This window comes from Gymnodraco acuticeps, unplaced genomic scaffold (assembly GCF_902827175.1).
Source record: "Gymnodraco acuticeps unplaced genomic scaffold, fGymAcu1.1, whole genome shotgun sequence".
NCBI lineage: Eukaryota > Metazoa > Chordata > Actinopteri > Perciformes > Bathydraconidae > Gymnodraco > Gymnodraco acuticeps.
Window position 1 is genome coordinate 2214650 of NW_022989867.1, and position 12046 is coordinate 2226695.

At 42.8% G+C, this 12046-nt stretch overlaps 1 protein-coding gene across 12 annotated transcripts in view; it reads left to right on the forward strand.

The window, feature by feature from the left end:
• Positions 1-12046, forward strand: part of mical2b (microtubule associated monooxygenase, calponin and LIM domain containing 2b) — a 93661-nt gene that overhangs the window by 43138 nt on the left and 38477 nt on the right. For all 12 annotated transcript variants that reach the window (XM_034196569.1, XM_034196519.1, XM_034196524.1 and 9 more), the window contains exons 6-11: positions 6368-6523; positions 6661-6761; positions 8752-9009; positions 9081-9196; positions 9916-10042; positions 11310-11397. In XM_034196569.1, coding sequence (XP_034052460.1) covers positions 6368-6523; positions 6661-6761; positions 8752-9009; positions 9081-9196; positions 9916-10042; positions 11310-11397 — 846 coding nt within the window. The remainder of the gene's footprint in view (positions 1-6367; positions 6524-6660; positions 6762-8751; positions 9010-9080; positions 9197-9915; positions 10043-11309; positions 11398-12046) is intronic.

Genomic DNA, 12046 nt, shown 5'->3' on the forward strand with positions numbered 1-12046 from the left:
TTTGTCCGTCTACTGAAAATGTTAGTTTTCGTAGTTGGATTCGTTTAGCAATGCCATTGTCTTTTCCTAAATCCTGATGACAAATTTGGACATTTTGGAACAGAGCAGCGCACATTTGTCATGTGACGAGGAACAACCAATCACAGCCAAGAGATATCTTTAGTTCTGTAAACATAAGTGGGCAGAAAATATAGAGGGCCCCTTATTCTTCACTTATTTCCTTAACCCAATGTCGTTGTTACTGAGGCTTACCCCGGGATTCCACCGGGTCCGTCTGTGCCGCGTTACGGCTGCGCCACGGTTTTGTTCCGACCTCCGAACAGCGTCATACCCAACCGGGCACGGTTGCTGAGCGTCTTGCGTGCCGGCTCGCAGTTTTTGTTGATTTGGGCATATTTCCTGGACAGGCTACTTTGTACAGACAAAGTTAATAATAATTGTAATATTCCAGTTTATAAACGACATGAATCAAAGATGTGTTGCTGTATTTTAGTGGTAAAAAAATGAATTAATCATCATAATTATTCTATATATAATTTACAGAGTGCCTGTAAACCGGAGGAGAACGCTGGCATCCTTCTACTTGAAAGACTACGGAGGGATAGGTGTTAGTCTACTACAAATAAACACAACGTTTATCTTCTGTTAACTTGGTTTATTCAATCAACGTGCATAACACCAATACAGAGGACCTCATGCTCCAGGTCGACACAGACTAACTGCACATGCGTTTCACAGTCTCAAGAGGGCAACCTAGACTACCGTAAGGCCAGTAGTATAGGCGCAAAGAGATTTCATGTTAACAATCTCATTCTATATTTTTAAAGAAATAAACAACTTTACATTGCATGAATCATAAAACAATTATACAGTGACTTAAAACAAAAATGTTTAAATTCCCTGAGTAGTCAACATAAATTAGGGAAACATTTAAGAAACAAATACATAAACAAAGGTGTTTTCAATGTTCCATTTCAACAGACACTTTAACCCAGATCCCATTGTCCTTCACTGAGTGCTTTTAAGAGCACAAGAGCCGAAGCTCCTTTTTTTGTGAGACACTCAGCGAGCTGAGATTTTGTGTCTGACCAACGCACCTGCTTGATCCTCTTGCTCTGTATGAGCTCCTTAATGCTACTGATTTCCAACCTGAGTCTCTTCTCTGTGACTTGTTTTGTGGACTTGAGCGCATCGAACAGAGAGTGGTTATCAGTCACACAGAGTACAGGGGGTGCATTCAGTCCAGTATTTCCAGTAGTGAGCTCAGAAAATAGTGTGGCTAGAAAAATTGCATTGTCTACCCCATCTGACATAATAATAATAATAATCCTTATATTTATTATAGCGCTTTATCAAAGACTCTCAAAGCGCTTTACAAATACAGATCATACATGTAATGGTCATATACTGTGGACAATACCCACAGGAGCAAATTCGGGTGAAGTGTCTTGCCCAAGGACACAACGGCCTGACGCAGTGGGGCGGGAGCGGGTTTCGAACTAGAGTTCCCCAAAGCCCCCTTGATCTGATGATCAAACGCACAGACCACTGCGCCACCCGTCCCTAAATGACATGTCAAGAGTTTCTCCTGCAAGGGTACTGCGAACCACTCGTCTGATTTTCTTTGAATGCCAACAGAGGGGGGAAAACTTCCCTCTTTCTCCCATAAGTGTTATAAAAGTACCTCCCTGTGTACCTCCGTCTGGGAGGTTTCCAAATGAAGCATCACTGAAAACTATCAAGTTCAAAGCATCACTGTTTCCCAGATGTTGAAATCTGAGTGTCACCTTTTCAGATTTTATCTTACGGATTATCTTATTAGCATCATGAACAGGCTGTACTGTTGCCCCTTTTATATTAGAAGCCAAACAACATGAATCAAACATTACATCAGGTCTTGTCTGTTTAGCAACCCATAGGATCTGTCCTATTTTTGATCGTAACTGCTCTCTCTCAGTTTCGTTGAGGGGTTCATTTCTCTGTGTGGCCCGACTTGCTTGTATGGGAATAGGCTCCAGGTTCTCGATATAACTTTGTTGATGTACCTGAACTTCACCGTTAACAGTTACCAAATCCATTCCTACATAGGAGAACTTTTCATGCTCCTCACGCCCAACCTTGAATGCAGACTGCAGTTGGGGGATCACATTGGATGAAAAGTTTGATGTGCCTGCCCAAAGAAAATCATCTACATGACACGCAAGAACCCCAGTGACCTTACATTGCTCATCCAACCAGTAAAAGACTGCCGGATCCACCTGTGACACTCTACCACCAGTACTCAGCATGATTTCCTTCACTTTGTTGAACCAATATAGTGATGCATCTGCAAGACCATATACACATTTCTTTAGTTTCCATACAACATGTTGACATCCTGCCTCTAGAGGGGGGCGGATATAAATATCCCTGGATAGCTCCATACCCTACAAGAATGCAGATTTGATGTCCATAGAATGGACTTCCCACTGGTTTTGACATATCACTGATAACATAAGTCTAAGTGAATCTGTGGCACATGTGGGGGAATCTTTCGGTAACTCTTGAATATTCAGCTCTTCAAAACCTCTGGCAACCAGTCGGGCTTTAGGCACTATACCCTTGGGAGTGTCCTTAAGACTACAAACCCATCTGGTGGAAATGCATTTCTGCCCTGCATCTTCAACTTCCTCAAATACATTATTATTGTGCCAGTTCTTTATTTCTTCCTGTTTAGCTGGATCAAATGAAATGTCTTTGGTTACAAGTACATCAGCTTCTCTGTCTTCTGTTTCAATGTTGAGATTATCAACCTGTGAGATATCAATTGATTCCTTTTGCTCATCACTACCATCATTCTCTAGATGTTGCATGTTATACCAGGTTTTATATTTCCCCGTAGCCTTGCCTGATCTCCCTAAGACTCTTGCTTTAAGTAGAGTATTGTCACCTCTGTTCATATATGTTACAGTCTGTCCTGTTTTTAAACTCACACCTGCAGAAGGGGCAGGATTATTATGGGCATTAGGCCTATGCGCCATTTCAGTTTGTGTTACGCTACTCAAAGTGTTTGGAGGATCGATCGCTTCACTTGTATTGGCTTCCCTGTCACCGAATTGTTGTTCATTCTCTGTATTTTGCTCACTGTCTAAACTACCAGTTGCATTGTTTATACCTTGCTCACTTCCTGCTTCTGTGTCAGCATCATTTTGTACCATTTGCTCTTCATTAACCTTTGTGTTCACCTTGGAAAGCCTAGAGTGATGCACTCTCACTAGGCAACCACCATGCCTCACAAAAACAACAGCCCCATCCTGACCAATAACTATCCCTGGTCCTTTCCACTCAGTGCATTCAGCTCGTTTGTAATACACCTTGTCACCCATCTCATATTTCTCATCTGTGGGTCTGAGCTGCTTACGTAGTGCTCGTCTTATCCTTTCTGAGCACTCTGCTTCAGTAAATGCTTTTCTAGAGGCATGCAAGGCTGAAATGTGCTCTCCTACTCTAGCACTCATAGTGGTACCTTCTAGCGCAGGTGGTTTATCAACCAGTACAGAAGGAAGGTTGGGGTTCTGACCAAACACCAGTTAATGAGGACTGTAGCTGTGCACATTGAGCATACTGTTCTTAGCCATGAGAGCCCAGTCTAGGGCTGTTTGCCAGTCACATCCATTTTCCCGTCTGACCTTCTGGATGATGTCGGTGAGGGTCTGATTGTGTCTCTCCAGTAGCCCATTGCTCCAGGGGCTGTATCCTGCCGTGGTTTTTGTCTCAATGTTAAAGTTCTCTGCCATGTCACGGAACTCTGCATTGTTGAATTCTCCTCCATTGTCACTGTAAAGTCTCCGTGGTGGGCCGTGGACGCTGATCCATGTATGAAGGAAAGAGTTCACCATCACAGAGGAGTTCTTTGTTTTCACAATGCTTCCAGCGCTGAAACGTGTAAATTGGTCAATGATGTGGAGGTACCATAAACTTGGTTCCAACTCGTGCAGGTCCACTGCCACCGTTTCATTGTACTCTGAAGCCAGAGGCAAGCCCACAGCAGGCTTCGGCTTGGTCTTGCTGTATCTCTGGCATATGTCACATTCCTGTACTATTTGTTGTAAAATAGTGTCACAATCTTTGTCTTTATTTCCCGAACTGCGGAGGAGTCGCTGTAGTCTTTCTGCGGAGGCGTGACCAAACTGTTTGTGTAGTTTCAGGAGAGCTTTGTGTTTCTCATTTGAGGTCATATTTTCTGTGACTGTAAGGACCTCATCTTCATTCTGGCTGTTTTCTGTGACTGTAAGGACCACATCTTTAATTTAAATTTGATTCATTCCTGTGTCCTTGTCTCTGATATCTATACAGTAGTGTCCTGAACTGGTGAGTTCAAGAGGGATATTCTGTTTAAACATCACAGCTCTATCATTCTCCATGTCCAAGATGGTTCCTGCCCTTTTCAGTGAAGTCTTACTCAGAAGTAGTGGGATATCAGCTTTGACTACTTCAGTTTCCACTCGACATTTTGTCTGTCCTATTTTGGCAGGCAGTTTCAGTATTCTGGAGGAATGCACTATATTTCCATCTCCAAAACGGAATGGTCTGGAGCTTGGAGTTTCACTTTTCACAATCTGGTTCACTTGACTTTGACTGAGATCAGTGACGAAGCTGTCCAACCATTTTTCTCCACACACTGTCAATGATAGCCGTCCCTAAAGACTCAGTTAGGAATACCTCTGATTCAGACAGTGAGGCTTTAGTAAACAATGTGATGTCACATTCCTCTACCTTTGTTTGATCTTCAGTTAGCTTTACTTGTTCGCTACTCTTGTGAGGACAGTCTTTAGCCCAATGGAACGTGCTCTGACATATAGCACATTTTGATCTCTTACCGAACCTATCCTGTGGGTTGGTACCCTGTGACGGTAGCCTTTGTTGTCCAACTTGTCCAAACTGCTGCGTTGTTGGACGTCTGAATCTTCCTTGTGAGCGTTGCTCTGTGAATAACGCTTCATCGTTAACGTGTATTCCGTTTGATGTGCCGCCTTGCACTCTCCCCCCAAAGATCCTCTTCAGCGCGGTCTTCATTGCAGCAAACGTTAAATCTGTACACGCAGTCAGCGCCATTTGTCTATTTTTCTCGTCTAGTCAAGCCGTGTCCAAAAGTTTAAAAGCTAGCACGGCGTCAGGAAGAGTCATGTCGTACTTTTTCATTCGGTTATATCGCTGTTCAAAGTCAATCACATAGTCCGCCATGGACACGGAGCTCTCCTTTTTTGATACAGTCAAAAAAAGAGTAAGCATCGTATGCGCGGTCTCTCTCTTCTTTGAGAAACATGCCATCTAGTTTTGCTAGCAGTGTGTCCATACCATTGTTGTTGTTCAAATCCAAAGCGGGTATTTCCATGGCGATGTCCCTTGCCCTTCCTTCCAGCCCCAGGACAACGGCGAGGGCTTGTTTCTTCTTATCAAGTTCAGTAACCAGCTTCCAAATGGCGATTTCATTTTTCCAACACTCGTATGGTCGGGATTCGTCGAACTTCGGTGGAACTTTGTAGTTAGCAGTAGCCATCTTCTGCTAACCATCCTCTGCTACCAATGTTAGTCTACTACAAATAAACACGTTTATCTTCTGTTAACTTGGTTTATTCAATCAACGTGCATAACACCAATACAGAGCCATTAACGAACAGTGGACCTCATGCTCCAGGTCGACACAGACTAACTGCGCATGCGTTTCACAGTCTCAAGAGGGCAACCTAGACTACCGTAAGGCCAGTAGTATAGGCGCAAAGAGATTACATGTTAACATAGGGTCTGCAAAATTAGTTTATTTTGGGGATTGACTGGATGCTCTGACCGTTTCACTTCCTCCCCGGCGCTATGCAACGTCTCGCGTCGAAAATAGACCAGCCGCCAATTTTTTGCGGAGCCCAGCGCCGAGACGCTTCTGGGACGCTTCTAGTCGTAACGCGGCACGTCTGGTGGAATAGCACCCAATGACTAGAGTGGCCGCCATCGCTGTGAACGCCGTGTCGCAGTCGTAACGCGGTGCAGCCGTAACATGGTGCAGACGAACCCGGTGGAATCTAGGGGTTAGGAAGAGTGGTTGGGAAAAGACATAAGACCTACTTTTCTTGTCAGTTTGACCGCAGCCTAGATTTGTTCTGTACCCACCTACCCAGTATTTGTTATTTTTTGTTTAAAAGTGGTGAAGTGACACAAGAGTGTGTGGTAAATGTGATGCATTAGCGTAAGGGTCAAATCAGGGTTAGGGTTGGTGTTAAGGATCCATGGTTGTAATTGGTTTGGACTAGCCTATTCATCTGTGTGTGGTTTTGCTATGGTCTGGTCACATTTTTTCCTCTTCGTGGTTCTTTTTTTCTTCCCCTCTCGGCAGGTTTTGGTCGCAAAGAGTTTCGAGGGAAGTTGGCCATCGCCATCACGGCTAACTTTGTCAACAGGAACACCACAGCAGAGGCCAAAGTGGAGGAGATCAGTGGTGTGGCCTTCATCTTCAACCAGAAGTTCTTTCTGGAACTCAGGGAGGAGACAGGTGAAAGAAAATGTCTACCAGCAACCAATTTACTCTGTTTGAGTTGTATACTATGCTGGCCTGTCTGTTTGCCTCTCCCACTGTTAAGCCTTTTTACAGCCTTTTAAGTAGTGTTTGTTTGTCTGCTCCTGTTTCAGGTATTGACCTGGAGAACATCGTTTACTACAGAGATCACACCCACTACTTTGTCATGACGGCAAAAAAGCAGAGTTTGCTGGACAAAGGGGTCATCATAAATGTGAGTTACCACTAGGGATGCTCAGATCGATCGGCCACCGGGAGAGCCGATCACATGACGTAAAATACATGACACTTTTCTCTGTGCGCGGAAAAACAAGCTCTCCAAAATGGCTTCACCGGTCTGGCAGTATTTTAAGGTGTCCGAAAAATACAGTAAAATAGCGGTATGCAACGTGTGTGAAGCAGAAATCCTGCAGCTTCACCCGCTGTGACGGACCGGTGAGCGGAGCAACACACAAGAGTTAGACCTAACACACTTAGCTAGTTTATCTACCTCTGGAACAAGCTAAACTAGTTATAAATATATTTATTCTTCACTGTCGGGTCACTCATTACTGGATCAGTGAGCTGCATGAGACGATACTGACAGGCTGTCAGGAGAGAGAGAGAGGGGAAGAGGGACAGAGAGGGAGAGAGGAAAAGAGAGCGCTTCTGCTCATTTCTCCCGTGTTATTATCCAAAGTTAATATAAACTTGAATAATCTACTTCATTTGAATGTAATAATTATGTTGATTGTTTGTGGAAGCGCCAGTGAATGAGCCCCATTAACTGAGTTTTAAACATCACTTTAAATGGAAGATCCCCACAGGCCCCGCCCACTCGATTATTTTCACATCAATGCGGGAATCTAAAATTATCATCGCAATAGCAATTGGATTATTTATGCACCCCTAGCAAAGGGCATTACTATAAGCAACATCTTCTAAATGACTCTGAACCGCCTCTCTGATATGGTAGCTACAGTAGGTATTGCCTTGAATCACAGTTTGTCCTCTCAAATAGCTTAATGGGGTTGATTGGTCCAATAGCATGCAAGATTAGCTGTGGTCAGACACATGCACACACTGAGATGCATACACATGCACATCCTTTCTCAATACACGATCTCCTGGCCGAGATAATGATAAAACCAAACAAGGAGTTACCAGTCCAGAGTCACATGAGAGCACATCTAATGATGCATATTGGCAACTCTGACGAAAATAATAATAGAGCCTGAAACACACAGAAATCCTATATTTAAAACCTAGAGGCTTTTTGGGGGGTTGACAGGAATGAGTGTTTACTAGGGCAGTTTTGGCAGTGCGGCCTGCACAGTGGATTATAATGAAACAGGCTCTAATTAGAAACTTGCTCTCACCTTTCTCTCACACACGCCTCACTTAGTGTTTTCCATCTCAATTACATTACAAGTTAGTGCAGAGTGATATCTCGCTGTGTCAGCTGTACGGCAGCATGAACACATGTGGCCAAAGCTACAGAGACGTATAGCTCAACCCTTCAACAAACTACCTGCTTTAGTTTTGTCATGTCAGATTTTTCATTACATTTCATGAAAAATATCAACCTTGTCTCTGTCCAGCCTGGCATGCTGGTTCTCAAGACATTTTCTGTTTTTGGATAATAATGCATCTCACAAAGTCAAAACGATAGACCACCTTGCGATGAGATCACACTTAAGACATCCCCAAATTGTTTCAAGGATGTTTCTAAGGGTGGACAAAGGCCCCTTCCAAACTTTCTGCACCCTTATTTTAGACCACACCCATCTTAAATGTATGTCTTCATTTAAATCTTAACTACACATCTTTTCATAACGGTAAATCAGGCCAGTGAAGTGTGGAGGGGCACCATGAACATTTTGAAACGTAACCTTTTTAGTGAACTTACCTAAACATTTGTTAAATGCATTTCTGCTCGACATATGGGGCAGGCCAAGATACGCAGAAAATGCGGCGGGAATCGCCTGTTAATAAAATGTGCACTGTTAAAAAATCATTTTCGCAAAAGCGTTATTATAGCGTTTGCTTTGCCAGCGCTCTTATTTACACATCTAGTAGACATGGAGCCAGATTGTCATTGATTTGGAGTCATTATGGATGCTGTGCGGAATGAAAAGCCCATTGAGGCAAAGTAGAATGTTGTGATATTTGGATATGTATTTGCAATATTAAATTGATTAATTGAATGATTTGTCTAAATACAGGACTACACAGAAACGGAACGACTGCTGAGTCCCAACAATGTCAACCAGGAAGCGTTGCTCTCCTACGCCCGTGAAGCAGCAGACTTTGGCACAAACTACCAGCTTCCATCCCTTGACTTCGCCATCAACCACTACGGGCAGCAGGATGTTGCCATGTTTGACTTCACCAGCATGTACGCCTCGGAAAATGCCGCCCTGATCAGAAAGAAACACGGACACCAGCTGCTGGTCTCTCTGGTGGGAGACAGTCTGCTGGAGGTACGAGGCGCAGCGACTGTTGTCATGTTTGATACTCTGGCTTCTGCTGACGTCATGTTCTCTGCTTTCAGCCCTTCTGGCCGATGGGAACAGGCTGTGCTCGGGGCTTCCTGGCAGCCTTCGACTGTGCCTGGATGGTGAGGGGCTGGGCACAGGGCAGGAGTCCCCTGGAGATCCTGGCTGAGAGGTGCGTGGGCTTAAGGTTAACTTCCTGCAGTTGTCACTTGTCAGGGTGTCATGTGGAGGCAGAGCAAGGTGGACCCAAATGCAGGACGAAGGATTAAACATAAAATACCTTTTTAAGTGCGGGTCAGGGCAGGGTAAGGCAAAACTGAACAGGACTTTCACAGTCGACAAACGACAATCAAGGATCTTACAAACACCAACAGAAAACCAGAACTAATCAAAGGACAAGACACAGCTGGGCAGGGCAGGAGGTGAACAGAGACAGGAAGTAAAAACAGACATCACACAAGGGGTGAAGACTTTTCAAAATAAAACAGGAAACAGACAGATTGTGACCAGTCTATGATTGTGACGCAGGGGTTGAATTGGAATGTGTTATGTGCGGGCAGGGGGACTATCTATGATGCCCAGGTGTACATTAGGTGTATATGAATGTTATTACACAGCAAAACAAAGGGACTCATGTTTCAAGATGGGTCACCATTTTGAACTTTAATGTCACCGTCGATCATGGTAATTTCATGTAATTGTGGGTGTCAGTAGTCAAATAAAGCATATGTTTGGTTAATGTACCAGTGATGTAGGTTTTACTTTAAAGGTGATTGTTTACAGTTTTAAAAGCAACTTGTTGTGGTGTTTGGTTGGCCTCAGTGTTTGCTTTCTTTTTACATATTGTTGCAGTATGTTCTGCAGTATCTGACGGGTATATATTGTTCTCAGGGAGAGTATCTACCGTCTGCTGCCTCAGACCACCACAGAGAACATCAGTAAAAACTTTGATCAGTACGCCATTGACCCTGCCACCCGCTACCCCAACCTTAACTCCAGCTGTGTGCGCCCACACCAGGTCAGTCCTACACTTTATATACTCACACTTTATTTGTATCGTATATGTTACAAAAAGGGTAGATGAAAAAACTAGGAATTAAATAAGATGGCTAGAGTCACAAAAACTGTATCCTTAGGTGCTTTTATTAACAGCCAACATGCTGAAAGAACACAAAGTAACAAGGATCTACAGAAAGAAAACAAACCTCAATATATATGTACAGGTCGAAGAAATATAACTGGTACCTCTCTGCTCTACAACCACAGTCACACTCACCTCAAAACACTTATATCTGTTAAGCCCTTCCCCATTGGACAATCAACTATTTATACCCTTAATTACTGTTATTCTTATCTACAAACATATTCCAAATGTAGTTCAAAGTAATTAAACACAATAAATCAAATAGGTCAACATATTCTACATTTCTGACCACAGAAGCCTTAAACAATAACACTTTTACACTTGGAAGAAAATTGCCACCCCTGCCCATGCACTACATGGTATGCTCCAATTGAGCACAGGTGTTCCCACTGATTGAGCCTCTACTTAAGGCTGCAGTTTTCTGTTGCTCTGTTTGGCCTTCACAACCTTGAACGAGAGGGTAAGCAGGTTACTTTGGCACAGCATTGTTGTGTATGACTTCAAATAAAGCTGTCTTGAACAAATAATGACGTTTTATTTTATCAATCTCCAGCAAAGTTATTCATGTGTTTCCCTCAGTGTGCCCTTTACAATGCCCCTATGCCAACTGTGATGAAGGTGTCTTCTTCACAGTATATAAGTATAGAAAGTGCTGATGCCTTTGCACATAACACTTGCATTTGATTAAAGACAGATATAAAAGGAAAACAAAAAAGGAAGAAACATGGATCTTCCTTTAAAAAAATAATAATATTGGATTAAACTCTTTAATCTTATTTGATTGATAAAGAACCATTTTCTATCATTGTGCATGCTAGATCTGGGATGTTACTCATATGTTTTTAAAGTGGCACATACCTAAAATAAACTCAACAATGACTTAGAAATGCTACTGTGGTTTAAAGCAGCAAGCTCAGACATGGTTTTTGAACTGATTCTTCTACAAATTCTGCATTGTGATCACCAGCTAGTACTTCATATTTTGATCAACTATATAGCAAAGTGTTCCCACCTTTCCTGTGAGATTTGGGTCAACTGCAAATCTTATAAATCCTTCAGGTTGCTTTTACAAGTGTCTCTGTTATTGTGTTTCCAACATTTTCCAAACCTTCTCTTTATCGCCCCTTTTTGGTTCTTTCAGGTGCGTCACCTGTTCATTGATGGCCAACAAGACTCATGTCGCATGGAAAGAGGACCCACTCGTAGATCAGCGAACTTCTCCAAAAGAGGTGAGATGCAAAATATCTGTCTATTTTCACAAAACCCTAACCACAAACTCTTGATAGATGACTAACACATTGAGTCTCATGCTGCAGGAAAATTAGAGTGAAATAATATATGGTTGAGGAATACAAAAATGTGGAAATAGTATTTCTTAAGACAGTAAAATGTGTGAATAGAGAATCAGAAAGTATTTTGAAATGAAGACTATATAAAGTGATTATAGGGAAAGTATTATATTAGTTGATTCTGCTATGATTACACACTGTCGATGAATCAATATAAGACAAAGTAGTGACAGTGAGGATTGCTGCTAACCGCTCTCATGGGACTGTATTCTACTCTAAAGCTCCCTGTCATGCCGTTACAGTAATCTGATCCTCCCATGAGCCACCACTGACATGCAGCCCCATTAAAACTACATGAGAGATTACTTTACACTGACTCAGCAGGTCAACGACGCATGATGGCTTTAACAAAGGCTGTGCTATTTTAACATTCTGTATTTTAACAAACTCCAGTGAACTCCTGAAAGCTTTTTCGAAAAAAATGTTTTGCCATCTTAGTGAATGCCTAACAAGCCCTCACTGAGGGCAAGCTTTAGCCTTATCTCTGTCACAGGCTAATACACTTTGTCACAGAATACATCCGGATAAC